The 21,999-nt window shown below is 33.7% G+C and overlaps 2 protein-coding genes and 1 long non-coding RNA gene across 6 annotated transcripts; 1 reads left to right on the plus strand and 2 right to left on the minus strand.

Annotated features, from left to right (window-relative positions):
• The first annotated feature begins 636 nt into the window (after window positions 1-636).
• LOC105766589 (arginine-specific demethylase JMJ22) lies at window positions 637-3,272 on the plus strand. Of its 4 annotated transcripts, none has more exons than XR_008195211.1 (3): window positions 637-2,029; window positions 2,186-2,548; window positions 2,889-3,038. XR_008195211.1 is itself a non-coding variant. In XM_052629480.1 (2 exons), exons 1-2 carry the CDS (start codon window positions 729-731, stop codon window positions 2,205-2,207), a joined length of 1,323 nt encoding a protein of 440 aa, XP_052485440.1. In that variant the 5' UTR covers window positions 637-728; the 3' UTR covers window positions 2,208-2,549. The 4 variants fall into 4 exon arrangements, 2 of the variants coding, with proteins under 2 accessions (XP_052485440.1, XP_012441546.1); XR_001125302.2 differs by having other exon boundaries at window positions 638-2,029; window positions 2,325-2,548; XM_052629480.1 differs by lacking the exon at window positions 2,889-3,038 and having other exon boundaries at window positions 2,186-2,549.
• LOC105766588 (uncharacterized) lies at window positions 3,258-10,087 on the minus strand. Its single transcript, XM_012586091.2, has 15 exons — window positions 9,837-10,087; window positions 9,519-9,669; window positions 8,770-8,828; window positions 8,553-8,679; window positions 8,362-8,435; window positions 8,111-8,264; window positions 7,844-8,031; window positions 7,457-7,671; window positions 7,228-7,326; window positions 6,610-6,728; window positions 5,519-5,620; window positions 4,823-4,932; window positions 4,608-4,695; window positions 4,129-4,331; window positions 3,258-3,762 (listed from the first exon to the last, which is right to left on the minus strand). The coding sequence occupies exons 2-15, from the start codon at window positions 9,627-9,629 to the stop codon at window positions 3,549-3,551; spliced, it is 1,863 nt and encodes a 620-aa protein (XP_012441545.1). The 5' UTR covers window positions 9,630-9,669; window positions 9,837-10,087; the 3' UTR covers window positions 3,258-3,548.
• A 6,368-nt stretch (window positions 10,088-16,455) lies between these two features.
• Window positions 16,456-18,718, minus strand: LOC128040517 (uncharacterized). The gene is made up of 3 exons (XR_008195047.1): window positions 18,640-18,718; window positions 18,086-18,166; window positions 16,456-16,672 (listed from the first exon to the last, which is right to left on the minus strand). It is a non-coding gene; the product is annotated as an uncharacterized LOC128040517 (long non-coding RNA).
• Between the last annotated feature and the right edge of the window lie 3,281 nt (window positions 18,719-21,999).

Below are 21,999 nucleotides of genomic sequence, written 5' to 3' on the forward strand. Positions count from 1 at the left end.
CATCAAAATAATATTTTCATCATAAAATGCTGGAAAATGACCCAAATACCCTTTGTGGAAAAATTATCATTTTGCCATTTTTGCCTTTTGTACAATTTCTTCACAACAATAAGCACTTATCCAATCTAAAAACATAATTAAATATATTCCTTAATATCATTTCCGACAAAAGGGAAAGTACAATTTAGTCCATGTATTTTTGCTTTATTCAATTTAATCCAAAATCTTTTTTCTTGATACTAATACATGTCAAAACATAATCAATCCATAACTTAGCAAATTGGCCACTTTACACTTTAATCCTCATACATTTTAATTTTATAATTTAATCCTTTTTCAACAATTTCTCATCCAAAATTTACTTCATTGGTTTTCAAATAATAGACCCTTCTAAAATTCTGTTTTTTTGGTCTCATAATCGAATTTTCCTTAAAATTTTACTAAAGTAGTTTCCGAAACTGTATTAAAAAATTTGGAGGGAGGTTGTGGTCGATATCTCTATCTTCACCTCCAAGCTTTACAAATCTGGGCGGAAAGATAATTGAAGCAAAATTTGGGCCGACTACTTTCGGAGTCTTGAGTAGAAACTTGGATGGGCTTTAAGTCCCTAAAGGAAACTTCTGAAATTAGAAATACTCAGATTTACTTTATTTCCAGGGCGGAAAGAAACCGCAGCAAAAGTGCAAAACCCTAACCAAGCAAAGCCCTTAGAGCAAAAACCCTGAAACATGCTAAGTTGTAGGAGAAGCTTACTGTCTCAAACCATAAAAAGAAAAACTAAGAACAAACCCAAAAACAAAACTAAAGTGAAAACTCACAAAAAGGTTTCTAGAACACGAGATTACATTCCCAAAAACATGCATCTCGAAGATAATGAAGAAGAAGTAGGATTCAACCTCAAATCCTCAGCTCCTTCTCGTTCTCATGGGGTTCAACCGTTGGGAAACCTTTACTTCAACCCAGGCGCTATCAACTCAAGAAACATCGGCTTAGGTACTCTCCAAATCCTGTCTGACGAGCTTGTTCTTGAGATTTTAGGCCTTTTGGAAGGTACCCAGTTAGGTGTTTTAGCTACTGTTAGCAAATCATTTTATGTTTTCACTAGCCATGAACCCCTTTGGAGGAATCTTGTATTGGATAACCTGAAAGGACGATTTTTTTATAATCGGTCATGGAAAGTTACTTACATATCTACATTTCATCCTTCATTTGATGTTTCAAGGAGTGCCCGTTCTTCGGGTTTGAGAGTAAGGGATTTTTATTCTGACTATTTGTTTCAGAGTTGGCTGTGCGCTAATCTTGAAATGAAACCTGAATGGCTTGAAAGAGATAATATAATTCGAAAAAGAGGGATTAGTGTTGATGATTTTCTGACAAACTTCGAAGAACCTAATAAGCCGGTTTTGTTGGAAGGGTGCATGGATAATTGGGATGCATTGGGAAAGTGGGATAGAGATTATTTGGTTAATTTATGTGGCGATGCTCTGTTTGCAGTTGGACCAGTTAAGATGAGGCTAGATGATTATTTTAGCTATGCAGATCAAGTAAAAGAAGAGAGGCCATTGTACTTATTTGATCCGAAATTTGCAGAAAAAATTCCAACTTTAGGCTCAGAGTACGATGTTCCAGTTTACTTCAGAGAGGATTTGTTTAGTGTTTTGGGTAATCGGAGGCCAGATTATAGGTGGATTATAATTGGACCAGCTGGGTCTGGATCATCCTTCCATATTGATCCTAATTCAACATCTGCCTGGAATGCGGTGATTAGAGGATCTAAGAAATGGATTTTATTCCCGCCTGATGTGGTTCCACCTGGGGTGCACCCGAGCCCAGATGGAGCGGAAGTGGCATGTCCTGTTTCTATAATTGAGTGGTTCATGAATTTTTATGATGCAACAAAGGATTGGAAAAAGAGACCTATTGAGTGTATTTGTAAGGCTGGAGAAGTGATCTTTGTGCCAAATGGATGGTGGCATCTAGTGATTAACCTAGAAGAATCTGTTGCCATTACACAGAACTATGTTAGCAGGTATGCCTTGCTTTTTACTCTTTCTTTCTAGTTTTTTCTATGGTTTATGAAGAATCACTAACTACAGTCTCTTGAGTTCAGTTTTGATATTAATAGCCAAAAAAAAAATCACAATTGTTTTGACCTTTATGAAGCTCATTTGATACGGATTTGCAGTAGGATTAAATGCCCTAACTGAAGAAATACTTGTAGAATCTAGAAAGAATCTTGTTCTTAACTTTTGGCTATTCCCTCAACATCCAAAATAGCATGTCGAATTGGTTATAAACTCTGTCACATGGATTCTGCACTTTAGGGTGTGATACCTGTGTTGACACCACTGGGTGCTCATCCAAATTATGTGATCTTCACACGATAAAAACACAGCTAAGGAAGAGGGGGTTGCATTGAGGAAGATTGCCAGGCTAATCTTGTTGTGCATTGTTGTTGATTCTGAGCTAGTCTTCTTAGCTTTCGCAACATGAAATCTGTCTTTGGAGAGAGATTAATCGGAATGCTTGCAACAGAAGTGGAGAAGAGGTAGAATATTATGCAATCATCCTACAAATCCTTTTGAGTTTGAGCAATGCTAGTATTTATGCCAAATCTTCTTGAAAGTCCTCCAAAGAACCTTCACTCGTGATAATAGATGAGGGTGTATTATCTTTAATTGATTCAATATGGTTTGCATGAGTTATTACTTGTTAGAGATTATACGGTATTTTTTAGTTCTATATTTTGGGTTGTTCGCCATGCTGGCTTAATTTTGGAGCTGACAATTCAACAGCATTGTTCTAATGATTGTTTTAATTTTGACACTTCTGCAAGTGGCATACATATTATCATAACTTATATAGTTTTTACTTACTATTTATTGCAGGAGAAATTTATTGAATGTTCTCGATTTTCTTAAGAAGCCGAATGCTAGCAAGCTTGTTTCTGGGACAACAGACAGAATAAACTTGTATGAAAATTTTAAGAATGCTATAGAGGCTTCTTTCCCTGGAACAATTGATGGACTGAGACTGAAAGCAAAGCAGAAAAAAATGTCTTTCTGGGATTCAGTGACTGATTCCAAGGTGGGTGCCTTCAAGTTCTCTTTCTAATGCTAGACCTGTCTGTAAAAGCCATCGGAAATGGTCGCCCGTGAAGGTCGCTGAAGAACAACTAAAGACCAGACCCAACAACTCTTTTCATTGCCTGCCATTGGTATCATTATATTCAAAACACAGAATCGATTCTTCTAAAGTAAAGAAATTCATTATGTTTTGGTTCTGTGCATTAAAATAAAACATGTGCTCAACAAGCCCTTACAAACTTGGACGATACAAGTTACAAATTCTGTGAATCAAACTAGAATACAAAGGCCAAGTTGGAATCAGTAACAAAATGTAATTTCTAAGATATCGTGACTACTAGAAGCAAACAAGGGGAAACAAAAGTTTCATGAATATGAAATCCCATTACCGTTGCTTCATTACAATCAGCAAAACAAAATCAGGCATGGATAACAAAATATAGTTTCTCCAGCTGTAAAATGTCATACGGGTGAGAGAGACACCGTATAAGAACCATTGCAGTAGCTCAAACCCTTTAATAAGCCTGAATGCAAACAAGGGGAAACAATTGCTTCGGGAATACCGAATGTATAGGCTGTTTCTTGTGAGTCTTCAACTGTGACTTCACTATCGGCTATCTGAGAAACCACTCCAAGAGCCGTATTTAAGCCAACTGAAGTGTGCTCCGTTGTAAAGCTGAAAAACCACCCAAATAAAATCAGACAGAAAGGTAGGTAATGCCATTAGTTTGCCTTTTTCCTGTTTATGCTGTTTACCCTCAAAAGTTAGGGAACCAGCAATATATTACAGCATCATTTGTGTGTTTAAACATCTTAAACCATTCTGATATCATAATTGCATTCAAAACTTCTCATTTTAAAGGGGGACGCGGGGGAGGGGGGGGGGGAAGAAAAAAGTAGTACAATTTCATATCATCCCAAACTAGTTGATAACTTCAAGCGAGTTTTAACCAAAGTCAAGGACAAATATTGTTCAAGGTTTAATTATTGATTAATGTTGCAGTTCAAGATCCATTAACGATAAAAAGATTGTATATTATACCTTGCTTCAAAGCTTTGTCCTTTAGAGGCCATTAGAGCACATATTTTGCTGATAATCCAAGGTGGAATATGTGAATCCTTGATTTCAACACTATAGCAAAGGCCAGCAGATGAAATTGGTGTGGAATGACCATCGTTCAAGGTGGATGATCCATGGGAAAGATAAGTACCGTGATCAGCTCTTTTGATCTCCATGCATCTAACCTGAAAATCCAGTGGACATAAAAACATGTAAACCAGGTTCTGCAAAAATTGACAAGCGAGTTTAAAACGCCAATCGCTATTTTACATAATAAAACTAAGATATTATGTCAAACAGCTATTCTATGGCCAGCCAAACGTAACAGAGAAGGTTTGCACAAGATCATAGCATGTATCTAGGGTTGTAACACCCAAATAGGGAAAGAACAAGCAATTAGAATTCACAACCAAGGAAAGCTAAAAAGAGAAACAAATCTTGTTTCTCGCATCATTACTCACCTCTGGAGCAGAAAGAGCAGCATGTTGAAAGGGTACAGGAGAATATAATACAGGAACATCCACCGCATTCAAAAAGGTCAAGAAAGATCTAAAGACGGTTACAAGGAAAATAGTCAGGCAAGAAAATGCAGAAAAAAGATAATTTCTATTTATTTCAAGCTGGCCAAATCAATTTAATGAACTGTCATTTGAATTGAGAAATAAAAGGAACTCACCTATAATTTAACAAGATATCATACAAGCCATGAACATTCCGGTTTCCACTGAAAGCCAGCAGAGACTGTGGAGTATTATCAACATCAGAGAAGGAATTCATGCGTCGAGTCTGCAGAAATTGTGCACAAGTTAATAGGTATACCATAAGTTCTTTGGCCAAAAAAAAGATACCATAAAATGAGCAAAGGGGCCGTAGTAGCTACACCAAAGTTTTCATTTTTACCATCCTACTTATAAACACACAATCACTTCGGAGATTAACACATGAAACTACTATTCTTTAGGTTGCAAGTTTCTACAAGTGCTCAGTGGTACCTAGAAATATATATTTAATATTGTCACAAGTTGAACAATACTGATATATACTTGAAACTAAGGATAACAAGTCAGCAGCATGTAGGACTAAAAAAAGAGGGACTAAAATGATAATGGAAAGAGACACAAGAATATAGCACACTCAGATCAAAACTTTCCAATCTTTTTCAGAAAACCTTATATATATGTAAATATATCAAGCAGTATTCCTGAACAATAGCAGGCGAAGCAAGATCAACTTCGCAGCTGAAGTATCAAACTGATGGTCTGGTTTCTGATGTCCCAAATTATAGCACCAAAAAGTAGCTAATGTGTCCGCCCAAGGCATGAATTCAGTCAAAAGCCACATCAAGAAAACTATCATCAGAAGATGTACAAACCTGACCCAAATTACGCTTCTCAATTTCTGACAGCTCTACAAGATCTTCAGTAGTTACTTGTTCTACTTGAGAGCGGCAAAGAGGCATAGAAAAAGAAACATCCTAGGGAACACAACATACAATATCAATAAAGCATGAAAATGAATCAAAATGGCTATATAAATTACCAGCATAGATGTCGATGTATATGTTTAATAAGCTGATCGGCGCAACATCTTTTACTTCCTCAGAAAGTATTAAATAAATGACATTGGCAATATTTGATTCCTCATACATCAGTCATAACATTGGGTTGGCAACAACTTGTATCAGTTGTCACTCATTAGAAACAATAAAACCAGATACTTGTGTCTGCTTTTGTTCCTTAAACAAGCAAAAAACTGAAATAGCAACCACATGACTGGAGTTGCATACATGTTTGTAAAGTCAGAAATCAGCAATAGTTTCTCTACAGTGCTGACATTAACAAAGCTTGCTTTTATGCATGTTATAGCTTTCCATCAATCTGCCATTTTATCTAAAATACTGCAACAAAACAGTAACCCAAACCTTCTACCTCTGTACCTTAGCACCAACACTTACTAGGTTAAGAGTGAATAGTTTAGAGTATCATTAGATGAAGCCTTTATAGACTAGAATAACCACTTTCATAAAGGGAATGCTAATAACACGCTATCTAAGAAGCAAACCACTTGCTACCCTTGTAGTTAATATCATATGGCAGTAAATATCACGAGCATGATAGCTTCACAGAAAAACCTCTAAAAGGACTGTTAGAAATTATTTTCATTGTATACGGTTTTCCACATGATTCTATTGTTATTGTTAAGTATCCAACATAAAACCATTTAATAGTACATCGAGAAGCACAACTTGAATATAAGACCGAAGGAAATCCAAGAATTGATAAATATTGGATAAGACAACTTTAAGCATCCAACCTAAAACTATTTGGTAATAGGTGGAGAGGCACAACTTGAAATAAAACCACAGGTAATCCAGTGCCTAAAAAATGTGGGATAAGCCCACTTAACATGATCATGATTACAAGCACTATGCAATAGCTTAACTACTTAAGAATGGCATCTTACATGCTCTTTTAGTGAAGATCTCAAACCTCTTGTTGACTGGGAGATATAAGCTTGGTATGATCTACTTCTTCCCGAACCATCAACAGAAGTGAACATTACCACAAAATGTGAAGTGCACACTGAAGAAAGTTTCCAGCAAATCATTATTATTATAGTTTTGTACTTTTAAACAAAATAATGCAAATGAGCACAGGATTCCAACATAAAACTTCACACAGAATTCCGTCATCAAAAGAAGAAAAGACAACTTGAAATAGAGGATGAAACCGAGCAGGATTTAATGGATAGGCATATCCCCGTCTTACTCTTAAAAACAAATAAATAAATAAGCCCATGAGCCATAGCAAATATTAACCCCAGAGTAAGCATATGCATGACATTGGCATGTTTTTTTTTCAACAATGTTTCAGAAGCAGAAATGAATACAATTGAACAAGATAAATACAAGCACTGCTGCGCATGCATACATGGAGATGTGTATGTGCAAGACATAAAAGATGTTCTCATGTCAAGATAAAACATCAGCCTTAGGACTTGGCTGAATTATAAATATTCAAGAAGATCAGCACATGGTTGCAAATGTGTCAACGAAAGTCATAACATTGAAAAAACATTTACCATAAAAGACGCTACAAGCGTTTTCCCGAAACATATAATAAAGACTCCGAAATGACTCCTCCCATGCTCCAATTCGCTTTCTTAAGAAATCCATTTCAACTGGGGAACAAGGGACAACATCAATTAGATAACTTCTGAATGGAGAAGAAAGTATGAGGAACAAACATTCTGGACAAGTGTGTGTTTGTTAGTCCACAAAGAAGAGAGAATTAAACTCCATTAAACAAACCTCCATCTGCTGCTGATGAGACCAATATTGCCACGAGAGATGGCGGTAAGGTAGATTGAGGGTAAATCCATGAATGTAATGCTTTAGAATTCAAAACTTGGGAAGTCAGTCTGGTCTGTGAAGCACTGCTAATATTTTGATCTTCAGAGGAACCAGAATGGGATGCAAACTGAGGCACACCATTGTATGTACCACACGTAATTAACCTATTTAACCTGGAATTACCAAAACGGTATTAAGTTACATAAACAGGCAAAATAAGCAGTCACTTAACAAGGAGGCAATACACACATATACAAAGGAACACATCTCAGGAGTGACCTTATCTCCAAGTAGAAAAAATATAATATATATATATATGTGAAGAAAAACAAAAGGTTTATTCACCAATTCACGGACGATGAGGACACCAATCGCATATAAGTTTTCAAAGTAAAATCCAGAGGAACCTTCAGGCCAGTCACATGGAATTCAGAGCAGAAGTTTCCAGTTGAAAGGTCATCAATTTTTCCAGCAGACTCAGGAGGTCTAGTTGGGAATGCTTCACAGGAAGCTAGTCCTTTCAAAGCTTTATCCTACAAAATGATCAGTGGCTTATTAAGGGGAACAAACATAATTTATGTAATCAAGCTTGAAGCTGCTAAAAGCATATACCATTTCAACAGTTGCCAAGCCTGATAACTTTTGACCCCCTGATGAAAGCTCAGTAACAGTAAGAAATGTACCATGGCTACATTTTTCAAGTGTAGGACGGGCACCGAGAACATCATCTTTTGGAACATCAACAGAAGCAACAGAATTCTGTGGACTGAAAGGAACAACATATAACCAATAAATCAAAGAATAACTCTATGTATTATGTGGAGGAATACTAGGATTAACAGACATAATATGAAAATTGTTGCCTTCTCTCAGCAGCAAAATTTGAAAATGCGGAGATTTTCTTTAGGCTGATAGGCTGCGGAATTGAACTATTTTCCTGATTAATGATAACACAATAGAACAAATCAATTAACCAGCGATTAATTTATGAATATTAACACTTTAGAAGCACCCAGATATGTCCATTAAATGCATTTTATGGAAATGTAACAACCTTGGCATTTTCTTTTCCTGAAAGTTTGAACCTTGATTTCTTGGCAGGATATACTTCATCCATACGGGTGTCAATATATCTAGGATTCCTTGGAGGATCTGTTTTCTTGAGTCCATTATCCATCTCACTAGCCAAGGGAATGGAGAAAACAAATTCCTCAGGAAGTTGCAACTTAAGATTAAAAAAGTTGTAAACAAATGTGGACTAATTGCATTACCTTGGGGCCAAAGATTTACTAACAAGCTCAGCAACATTGGTTCGCTTTAACTGTTCCCCCTGTTATGTGAATATTTCTTATTAAGAATAAAAGTAAACAACAATTCCTCTGAAAGATCAGCTAAACTGTAGTCAAATTAGTGTCTGCTTCTACAAGTTCAAAACTAAATGACATAAACATGTTATATCATTTGACCAAAAAATATAATAGTTCAGGTACGGATGAAAAATAAGCTAACAGGAGAAAAAAGTTCAGAGAATGATGAAAAGATTAAATATCACACTTAAAGGTTCGATTTGGCAGAATTAAGAAACACTTAAATTAGTGAACCATTATAAAAAATATATGATAAAATCAAAGAAGCCATTGAATTTTTAGTGGGAAAAAATTTTAAAAATAAATAAATGGTATAGAGAAGTGACTAACAATGAATTTATCACTTTCAAGAGTAGCAAGATATCATTATCAAAACATCCTTCCCCCTAAACAATTAAAAAGAATTTTCAACCAAGTAATAGCTTAGTTGGCACAAATGTAGTTAAAGAATCCTAGAGGTGGCGATTTGGGATGGACTTAGGTGCCTAATGCCCTTCCTCCTCAGGTGAGTATAATTAGCAAAGGGTTTAGAGGGTAGTTTAGGAAATGTGAAAAAAAAACTCAATCATAGTCCTAAGAAATAATCGAAACCAAGATAGCCAATCCGCAACAGTGCTAATATCAGTTTGAGAGCAGAAAAGAGAAAGCAATACTCTGAGTTCCGAAGGGGTCTTCCTTTTAACTGTTGGACCAACTTTCAGGGCATCCCCACCGATTTGCAACGAAGCAGAAGTTAATGCACCATGCGCAGCTACCTTTGCCATACTCGAAAGTCCTCTCGAACAATAACCTCGACTTGTTTACCTGAAATAGCGACAACAATCCCAGTTATTATGCCGTTCCTTTAAATAGAAAAAAGAAACATCGAAGAGAATATGCGTAATTTCCTGCTCATAGTCAAAACCTTAGAAAACATGGTGACAATTCCAAATAGATTTCATATGAAAATCAGATTCAAATCAACGCCTTACCAATTAATAAATCAATAAAAGAGGCGAGAGGGGATATGGACATGCCCTAAGCGGACATTAATCTAGGGTTTCGAGGAAAGATTTAGCTTTGCCCCCAAATTGAACCGCTTGGGCAAAATCACGAAAAGAGGAGAGAATAGAGAGAGAAGAGGGGCTGAGAAATTGCGTTAAAGTGGAGAGAGTGAAATTTTTTTGAGTCTTTTGTATTGGTTTTTGAACAATTTGATTTCCCTCCTGCAATTGACGGCGTTATACGGTCGTTTTATTTAATGTGGCCCGTTAATTGGCACCGGATCACACGTGGTTGCCTTTGCCTATTTTCGGGTGCTGGGTTTTGGGATTTTTGCATCGCAACCTTGTTGGGTGAAGAAATCAAATCACCAAGTTCCTGGCCCAATAGTTATATGTTTTTGTAGTGAAATAATGAAATGAAAAAATAAGTTAACGAGAAAGAGAAAATACAATAGACACACAAACAGAGAAGTGATGTCATGATGAGGAGCATGTGACATTACGACGATACAATGACGAAACAAGAGAGAAGCAAAAATGACGTCAAGACGACACGATAGTGGACGTCATGACCTGTCATGCAATTTTCTCGATTTTCTCTTCCAGTCAAATTCTAATTATTTATTCCAATCGAACTTTGATCAGCGTAGATTGTTTTAAAATTATTTCACCTATAAATTTAGCCTATAAATAGGTCGTTTTCTACCATAGAAAGATTAACTCATAACACATTTAAGTATTAGTTTTTGCAAGTTTTTAGAGAATTTTGTGTTTATGTTTTGAGGGTTCTTATTTTCGGGTTTCGGGGCTTAGTTTTTATCTCTATCTTTGTACTCTCGTTTGTTTATTCATTTAGTGAAAAGTCGAAGCCTCATTTGCCCGTGGTATCATAAGTTTCAGTTTCTGGAAGTTTCAGATAATTAAGGAGATAGTTGATATGACCGAGGACAAGGGTGATGATTCGTTGCTCTTCACATAATCTGGTTGAAGGTGGAGTCGTGTCAAATGTCAAGCACGTGCCTGATTTAGAGAAGAATCTCATCCATTTTGGTCTTTAGGACTTGAATGGTTCGTACAGTGTTTAAAATAAGGTTGGTTGCAGAAGGTTACAATCACGTGGAGAAAGTTGATACTTTCTCTCATGTTCGGGTATTACTAACCCATGTTGCATTATACAACTTTGATTTGAAGATTAGGAGTCTTTCAGTTTCCAAGTTCGAGCACGATTTATACTTGGTTGACATTCAACAAATTTCGAGTTAGGCCCGTGATGGGGCATAAAAAAGGAGGCGTGATAAATACGAGTCAAGGTGGAGACTTGTAGGATGTTTCTCACATTTATCAGACATTTTGCAGACACTTAGGAAGACGTTTGAAGATTTACCGAAGAAGAGGTAAAACAGAGGTGACGTCGCAACATGAAGATAAGCGACATCGCGATAAAACCCCAAACGAACATGGCGGCAACGTCGTGACGAGCATGTATAAGATGTCACGACATCACGATGATTTCTCCAAGTCATGCAGTCACATTTTTACCGAAAGACCACCCGCCGGCCACCGAAATGTCGCTATCGCCGACACTGTCATGTCCGGTGGTGCCATCACAGGTGGGACACCCTCATGACACCCCGAGCTAGTTTGGATGTTGTTGATTTGGTCCGGGCCTTGTGACGACCCAACTAGTCCGGTCCAGCCATCGGTTGGACCATCGGTCCAATTTCACACACCAGGCCCGGTTTGACCAGTTTTTGCGTCTCGGTCTTAATTTTGGGTTCTCAGGCCCAATTTTTTTATCTCAAGTCCAATTTTCAAGTTAAATTACTCATTCAACCAATTGTCTGACTGGAAAATTAATTTCTAAAAATATCATATTAATTTTAATTAATTTCATTAATTTAATTTTACTTGATCAAAATTATTTTTTTCAAAAATCACTGAGATTTTCCAAATTAGTTTTTCAAGAAAATTCTTTCATCAAATTATCCAATTGAACGATTCTTACGACTACCTAATTTAATTCCACATCGAATAAATTGACTCAATTAAAATATTTCCAAATTTGTAGAATTTTCTTTTGATTCAAATGCAGTCTGATCAAGCTTTTGTTGAACTAGCAGAGGGACCAATCGGACATATACAATTAGGCTCGAGTAAGTGCAATTATGTCTAAAAGTATCGTTCCGTTAATTCACTATTTACTTAGTTATGGAGTCAGTCCACAAGAAGTAACATGATTGAAAAGTCCTTATTGTATACTTTTTACGAAAATAATTCATCCAACTGCTTTGTCCAATGACCTCGTCATGTGTGTTACCCTCATATAATATCCGTGATTCCCTTTAGTTAAATCCACTCATTCAATATAATCATATTTTATCTCATTGTCACTATTGTGTCTTTTTAATGATTAATATGATCACTGCCAACAAATGATTGTGATAAATTTCTCGTTCAAGAACAAGTAACTTGTCGTCACGTTCCATATTTATCAATCCACACAATGTTAATGAGAGGATATCGTTAACTCTTTAATCGAGCTATGAATTCCATTCTTGCTAGTAAAGTCATGCTATACACAATTCATGTACCCAACATATCGGTTATGGGCTCGATTATCTTTAGAGCATAAGTCTTCACTTATATCAAAGCATATGAGTTACATACACTTAGTGGCTAATGTTAGAGTATGCCTAAAGATCAATCATGAGATGGTTGTAATAACATACTTGATTTATCATGTTTATTAATATAATGCGTTACCATTATTATTTCAGTTTTTTTTCTGTGTGTATAAATAAACTGTTTTATAATAATGTCCTAAGAATAATATGATTATTCTTAAAAGCTCTTTAGTCAAGTATTATTGTTGGATAGGACAACGATAATGCATTAAGACTAACATGTAGTTGGTTGATGATAAAGAGTTGTCATTTATATGAAATGTCAGAATCGATGCATGGATATGTGTGTTAGAGAACAACATATTGGACTGACCCGTTATGAGTATGTTTCTTGGATTATTATGTAATTGTCACAACATTACTCATAGTGATTAAAATTAGTATAAAAATTAAAGGTTAAATGTGGAGATTAAAATTAGTCTCGATTTAGGGACTAAATTGAAGACTAAACAAAATGTAGTAGAAAATTTGAAATTTCTCATGAATTGAGTTGTGTATTATTAACCTATTGTAATTATTTTATTCTGTAGCAAACGTCGTTCCGGAATCCTCGAATAAGAAGGGGAAAGATAAGATCAACGTCGAATAGCTCGGAATATACGATTTGTGTTTCTATAATCTAAACTATTTAAAAATGATGCTTTTATTCATTGCATTATTTGGTAAGTATATATATATAAGGTGAGTTATTCCTTTGAAACAATTTCATGAGATGTGAATTTTAATTGAATGATTATTAGTGACAAGGTATTAAATTGCATGGTCATAAAATAAAATATTGTATATTGTATGGGATATTGGATTTGATATGAAAATAAGATGGTTGGAATCTAGTGTTCGAATCCAAGTCACGTTAATAAAGGAAGTAAACGGTAAACTCGAGATAATGCCTTGAGGTGGTAATGATTTGAAAATGGTAATGCTATTGAATAGCAAGTGTGATAGAATGAAGTGAAATGTAAAATGAAATGCGAATTGAGAACTAAAGTAGTGAATGGATATGCATTTAAGGAATGATGTTTAATTAAGTATGAAATGAATTGAACTATGATTGAGATAATATTGCATAATATCATTTACTATTACTTGAGCATGTAATTGTATTGTATTTTACTTTTATGTTCGGATTATAGAAATACCACCGAGTTATACTTAGTGTGCGATTTTGTTTTTCGTGCACAGGTTAGGTACTTTCAGCTTATCGTCAACATAGCATCCAACAACGAATCCTGAGCTCAAGTGTGGTGATGTTTAAATTGTAATGGCATGTACCTAGGAAGTCTTTGTTTGAGGTTGTTTATAATGTGATAATATTTTGGTTTTCTAGTGAAATGATGATTATGTGTATATATGGCAGTGGTTGAGGCTATGTTGGTATAATAGCTTAGCTTAACGTTTTAGTATGTGTTAGTTTAAAGTTTAGTAGCTTAAGTAGCTAAATGTTAGTCCAATTATGGCAAAATTTGGTATGAACAAAAGCTTTGAATGCTTGATGCTTTGCTAGTATGTTTGATTATATAGAATGTGGTACCAATGATGGTACATTGGTTAGGCATAGTAGATGATTGATTTGGCCTATTTTGAGCATATTTAATTGTGTTTTGAATAGGTCAAATGGTTGGTAATTGAGTCGCTTAGTGTCCAAGTAAGTATGAATTAGTAAACTTGAGTTTTAAGGTACATTTAGGTACACACGGCCTGGGGCACAGTCTGTCACACGGTCGTATGTCACACGTGGGCAACACACACAGGCGTGTTCGCTGAACATGTTTTAAAACTATATAAGTGTAGCTCCCACACGGGCTGACACACGAGCTGGCACACAGCCGTGTGTCTCAAGTCAGTGAGTTACACGGGCTGGGACACGGTCGTGTGTCCCAACTTTGAAAGTCACGCGGTCTGTGGCGTTCCACATGGCCCTGTGACCCCTATTTTTAGGTATTTTTGAAATTTACCCTAAACTTCCAGAATTGTTTCAAATTAGCCCCTATTTGTTTTTAGACTATTTTTAGGGTCCCGTAAACTTGTATTAAGGATTGTAAGAGTATTTTTACTCTGATTTGGAATAAAAAAATAACAAACCTAAATTAGGTGAAGTAGGTCATTCTACTAATATCATCGAAAGTAGATAGGCAAAGTATAGACCAATACTCTAATGCTAATAATTGGGATAGTCTTGTTATGTATCCAACTTCTAGCTTTCAAGAGGGGATAAATAGTGATAAGAGTATATAAAATGGAAGACCAAGTTTAGCATTGCATAGCATGATCATTATTCGATTGTATAAAACACTATTATGAAAATATTTGATTGGCATGATCTGCCCCTGTATAATATATTGTTGTTAATAGTTAGCTTACACCATGGTTTATGATGTTAATAAATGTTTCTGATTGATTAGTAATGCCCGTTACCCTAAACCGATGATGGAGAGGGGTTAAGGATGTTACAAAACCACAGTTTTAATTTTTTTTCAAAAACAAGAACTCGATTGTGATATTTAAAGTAATAAACATTTAATCAAAATTGTACCTTTTCAATTCATCTAGGATGAACGCTTCAACCAAGTAGTCTTCTCCGCTATCCTCAAGCTCACGTCTACTGAGTGTAAGTTCACTTCAAATCAAAAAAATTTCCACACAAGTACCAGTGGGGTAATTTCACAATTTCTCTAGACTTTTGGGCTAAGTTATAAATAAGAAAAATATCTCTAGAAATTTTCTGAAATAATTTCTTCAAAGAATTTTTCTCTACAACTTCTTCTTGAATTCAACTGTGTGAAAATAATAACCTAAGACTCTTTTTATATAGGAGAGTTTAGAGAATTCAACTATAATTGAATATAAACACTTTAATATTAAATTAATATTATACTTATCAAGATAAATATTAGATTAAATTCAATATTAAATCTTATAAAATTAATTTAATATTTTAATATTAAATTAATAAAATACTATCAATATAAATATTAAATTTAATTTAATATTAAAATAATATTATTTTTATAATAGTTAATTTAAATCAAATTATCCGGTAGAGTCTTAGTAAAAGTGTGATTTCTCCACTGCTCAATCGTCGAAGGACCACCCGCTGGCTACCGAAATTTTGTCGTCATCCCCACTGGCACCGTCGTGTCCGGTGGTGCCATCATAGGTGCGACATCCTCACGACACCCTGAGTTGGTTCTATTGTTGCTGATTCGGTCTAGGCCTAGTGACTGCTTGACCAGTCCAATCCAGCTACCGATTGGACCATCGGCCCAGTTTGACCATTTTTTGGGTCTTGATCTTAATTTTAGGTTCTCGGGCCCAAATTTTTTATCTCAAATCCAATTTTCAAGTCCATTAGGCCAATTGTCTAACTTGAATATTAATTTTAATTAATTTGATTAATTTTATTTTACTTGATCAAAATTAATTTTGTAACACCCCTAACCCGTATACGTCGCCGTATTAGGATTACAAGGCATTACCGAACAAACACAACCATTTTTTTTCCACACCAATTCTTAATACAAAACATACATATCCGTCAATTCAATATCATAGCACAACCGAAACTCATCCCTTAACCAATTTACAGCATAAACACCACTTCAAATTAAGGTTAGATCATGGTCAAATATACATTATGTTCTTTCATACTCTTTAGCCGAATTGTTTAATAAAAACTTACAAGCATTTTTACTATGTTTCAAACTTACTAATACAAACTAATTCATAATTTATTCATGATGTAACCAATCAAGAAATATAATCAAGTTATCAATCATACTAATTATCATTTATACAAATAGACTTATACCATAGTCGAATCATTTAAATCAATCACATTGAACATTCAACCTAGAATATATAAAACTAAGTTTAAACATAATAATCAAGCCATTTTTAACTAAACCGAATTTAAGCATAGGAAATAGACCATTAAAACATATTCGTTAATACCAAATTCAAAACGAAAAGTGACAAGCCATTTTCGCATGGCTCATATTCACATATCAAAAAAAATTTAAACATATTAACTAGACTATACATGCTATAGGTTCGAGTTCAAAATATATAAAATACCAAGGACGGTCGATAGTGTGATAGACTATGCTGATGATCCCCGAGCTCGTAACGCGTCTCCAAAATCTATAAGAATAGATAGACAAAGATAACCAAAGTAAGCTTTTATAGCTTAGTAAGTCTATAGCGTATCTAAAAATACATATAAAAGAATCACATAATTATTTAAGTAAATTTATCGAAATCACAAATATCAAATATAATTACTAACCAAACATTTCTATATTAAGTCATTTCGTTTAAATCTAAAAGAATGTATATTTAACTAATATACATAAACGGACAAAGGTATATACATTATATGCATAAAATCAAATTACTAACATAATCATTATCTGCATATACAAATTTCTAGAGTACTTGTTGTTCAGTACTTCATCGGATCCATTTATATATATAATTGTTCAATTACATATACCAAAAGCATAATTGTTATACTTATAAACTATAAAGGCGAATGCACATATTCACTATTATCCACCTATGCCGAATGCATACATATATACACTTATATCTATCTATGCCGAATGCATACAAATATATATCCACCTATGCCGAATGCCTAAATATGCACACATAAATATCCAACAATTTTCATGACATCCGAGATATATATATATATATATATATACACTCACTAATCACAAAGATTCGAACAATTATATACTCATCAACATCTTGAAACAATGTTCATACATTCATCCATTTCATATAAAAGCATATCTATATTTATACCAAATGCTTAGAATCACTTAATTCATCATATTCGGATCACCGGCACTTAGCCTGCTAGGCTTATAGCCTGATTCAGATCACCGGCACTTAGCCTGCTAGGCTTATAGCCTGATTCAGATCACCGGCACTTAGCCTGCTAGGTTTATAACCTGATTCATATCACCGACACTTAGCCTGCTAGGCTTATAGCCTGATTCAGATCACCGGCACTTAGCCTGCTAGGTTTATAACCTGATTCAATTCACCAATTCCAAACTTAAAAATTCAATGATTCAACCGATTACATTTATATATATATTTTTGAATCTATCATATACATGTATAATTACGTACTCATAATGAAAGCATGAATTTATATTTGTATACTCATACATATTGAATCTAATATATATACATCCATAATTTCATTCCCAAATCCATATAAGGTATCATACATGTATATGCAACCTTATTCGATCCACATATATATATATATATATATATATATATATTACACACATATATATATATATTCGCACATTATATAAACACAACCATAACATTTGAACTTTTAATTGGATCCAAAAATTTTTACTTTTATTTACATACCTATTCGAACATCACATGTATATGTATGAAATTCACACATCAACTAACATAAATTGTATACTTGTAATTATAACTCATTAATTATAAAATAAATATACTTATATATATATATATATATATTGATTTGATAACATGAATTTTTGCTAACAGACTTACCTCGGATATCAGCGGACACGATCGACTATTCGATTACTTTCGTTTTTCCCCGATCCAAATTCGTTTTCTTCGTTTCTTGATCTAAACATAATCAAATTTAACCTTTTTATTCATCAAAACATTCAATTAAGTTCAAAAATACATAATTGGGAAAATTACCATTTTGCCCCTAACATTTTGCACTTTTTGCAATTTAGTCATTTTTGCACAAAACACAAAATACACAAAATTTGCCCATACCACACAAGAGCCGAATATTCATGGTTCTCATACAAGTCCACACATTGCATTTATTTCATATTTTAGTCCCTCAAAAATTTATTTTCACAATTTAACTCTAATTACTCAAATTCACTAAAAATTCAAAGACAAAACATGTTAATCTAACACATATATTTCATATTTCATCAACTAACATCACAAAACTCAAACATTCATCAATGGCACATTTCAAAATCATCAACAATTCACAAAATTAATACATGGGTTTTGAAGTATTCGAAGCAACGATCTCAAAAACGTAAAAATTATCAAAAACCGAACAAAGAACTAACCTTAAATTTAAACACAACAATGGCCGAACCTAGCTAGCTTTCTTCCTTTTTTTCTTTTGTTCAAATTCGGCTAGAAAAGATGATAAAAATGGCTTTATTTTTTTTTTTAGCATATATTATCATTTATTTTAGTTACTAAAATAACCTTTAATAATTAATAAACAAAACATATATAATAAGGTTATATTAGTCCTTTGCCACCCACTATCTATGTTTTAGTCTAATTGCATCATAAATCCCCCATTTTAAAAAGACAACAACAATTAGGTACTTTTAGATTTAACCCCTAAATTTTTATTTTAAGCGATTTAATCCTTTTATTTAATCGGACACTCAAATGACAAAATTAAAACATGAAAATTTCACACAATTAAATTCACACATAATAAACACACAAAATAATATTAAAATATTTTTTTGACTCGGACTTGTGGTCTCGAAACCACTATGTCTGATTATAGTCAAAACCGGGTTGTTACAAATTTTCCCAAAAATTACTAAGATTTTTCAAATTAAATTTTCAAGAAAATTCTTTAATCAAATTCTCCAATTGAAAAATTCTCACGACCGCCTAATTTAATTCAAAATCGAATAAATTGACTTAATTAAAAAATTGCCAAAGTCATAGAATTTTCTTCTGATTCAAATGAAGTCCGATCGAGCTTTTGTTAAGCTAGCAGAAGGACCAATCGGACACATACAATTAGGTTTGCGTAATTGCAATTATGTCTAGAAGCTTCTTTTCGATAATTCACAATTTACTTAATCATAGAGTCAGTCTACAAGAACTACTGTGATTGAAAAATCCTTATTGTATACTTTTTACAAAAACAATTCATCCAACTGCTTTTTTCAATGATCCCGTCATGTGTGTTACCCTCATATAATATTCTTGATTCTTTTGAGTTAAATCCACTCACTCAGTACAATCATATTTTATCTTATTGTTACCATTTTGTCTTCTTAATGATTAATATGATCATTGCCAACAAATGTCTGTGATAAATTGTTTGTTCGAGAACGAACAACTTGTAACCACGTTTCATATTTATTAATCAACACAATGCCAGTGAGAGGATATCGTTAACTATTTAATTGAGTTATGAATTTCATTGTTGCTAGTAAATCCATGCCAGATACAAGTCATGTACCCAACATAACGGCTATGGGATCGATCATCTTTAGAGCATAAGCTTCCACTTATATCAAAGTACATGAGTTACATACACATGGCTAATGGCTAACTCAGGCTTTAGGTAAATCACAACATGAACATCACAAGTGAAGTATTTCACAAATGGATTCAGAATTAATTCACCTTGGGTCTAGTTAAATGTATCATTCTTCCAATGATTACATCTATGTCTCTACCCGTGGAGTCAACTACTCCGATAACCAAAACTAGTCATCTCCCCAATTGAAATTGTAGATGACATAATAATCCTTCTAAGCATTTGAATCAAATGCTCACTTTGATTCTTTTACGGGATTACAGACTCATTTAGCTTATCTACTGAAGTAAGTTGTCTTTCTCGCAATGTAAACATTCTTACAGTGCCATTTATCATCAGTTTGAATTTAGACAATCAATGAACTAATATTTGTTTATCACAATTTTACTATGCATGAAAAACATGAAAGACAAAAACACAAAAGATATAATAGTGAAATGTGAAATTAACTTTATTTATTCATCGTTCAAATATATAGAAAATAGTTATATGTTTACTATAATATGGACACATTTCCCAACAGATGGACCATCTTAGTGCATTATGGTGGAATATAAAATAGATATTGCACATCCAAATATTCTTAAATGAAATCTAATGGCTTATAAATGAAAGTCAATTCCACAAAAGAAATATTTCTTACATGTGACCCAATGCATATAAAAATACATGCTTAATGTAAAGCTATTCTTATATTAATGATTAATAAACTAAATGGAGGCATGGCTTTGCTAACCATTAAACATAACATATATAAGCATAGAAAACTTAATGTTATCCTAGCTAAAACTACGAGAAATCAAGTTTAGGATATAATGCACAAGCGTTGTTAGCATACATTACATACTATAGTGATTGTGCACAATCAAATTATTTCAAGAAATAATATTGCAAACTTCGGGTTGCACTCATGTGATACATGAGCTCATATATTATTTGAATATCATCCAAAAATGCAATTTACCTCTAACTTTAGCCGGTGTTAGTTTAATATTTTTCCCCAAAAACTAGTATTGATGAAAATTATTACAATAAAGACAATTTCTCATCCTTCTATAAAAATTCATATAAATTCTCATCAAAGTATTTTACATTATCATTGACTTGGGATGGTTTAACCAATCATTCCAACACTAGTGAACTTCTTGTTGCTATTTCATACGTCAATCTTACAAGTATAATGTATTCCTTCAAGGAATATCTATAATGCAAGGACATGCGTATCTCATTTCATTTTTATCTATGGTTTTAATGTAAAACGTCTGAAGATTTCCTTCAACATATACCTTATTGATCTAAAAAATAATAATATTATGTTCTACAATATTTTGCATCATAAGGAGATGTAATGTTTTTTTTTTTGGTGAAAATAAAGAAAAACTATAACAAAATACTATAAGACACAAGAGGAGAAGTTACATATAACTGTAGCCCCTACTCCCTACCAAAGGCCAACTTGGTGATACTATCAGCTTCCATGTTCTCGTCTCTAGGGACATAGCAATTGATCAATCTTCCTCATTTTGCAAAAATTGTAAAATATGTCTGATTAATTCAGAATTTGATCCCTCAATAAGGACTCATTGATAGCTCCAATTACTTTCATATTGTCTGTCTACAACAAAACTTTATCCTGTTGTATTCCCTGTGTCAATGTCACACCATCGAGAATGTTCCATAATTTAGCTTAAAAAATAGAACATTTTCCCAATCTACGATTGAAACCAAGTATTCATTTTCCATTCTGATCTCTCAGTACACCACCTACCGCAGCATAAACTGTGTTGATTTTAATGGCTCCATCGGATCTTAAGCGAATCCGCCTTTCTGTTCCTATCGAAGGAGATGCAATGTTAACTCTTCAAGAGCTTTTACAATTTGATGGGATATTATCTCTTCAGGAGCTGTAATAAAAATAACACTTTATCATATAAACATAATGAATGCTTAATTTATTTAAAATAATATGTACTTTTGCACTTCTTTTCAACATGAATGATAAAAATTTTGAATCCTCAAAAACTTTATTTATTCATATAAAAAGAATGAGAATAAATAAAACATATATTAAACATAACAAATATATATTCATGTTACTAATGAATTACTTTAACAAGATGTGATTAGA

This window comes from Gossypium raimondii, chromosome 4, assembly GCF_025698545.1.
Source record: "Gossypium raimondii isolate GPD5lz chromosome 4, ASM2569854v1, whole genome shotgun sequence".
NCBI classification, from domain to species: domain Eukaryota; kingdom Viridiplantae; phylum Streptophyta; class Magnoliopsida; order Malvales; family Malvaceae; genus Gossypium; species Gossypium raimondii.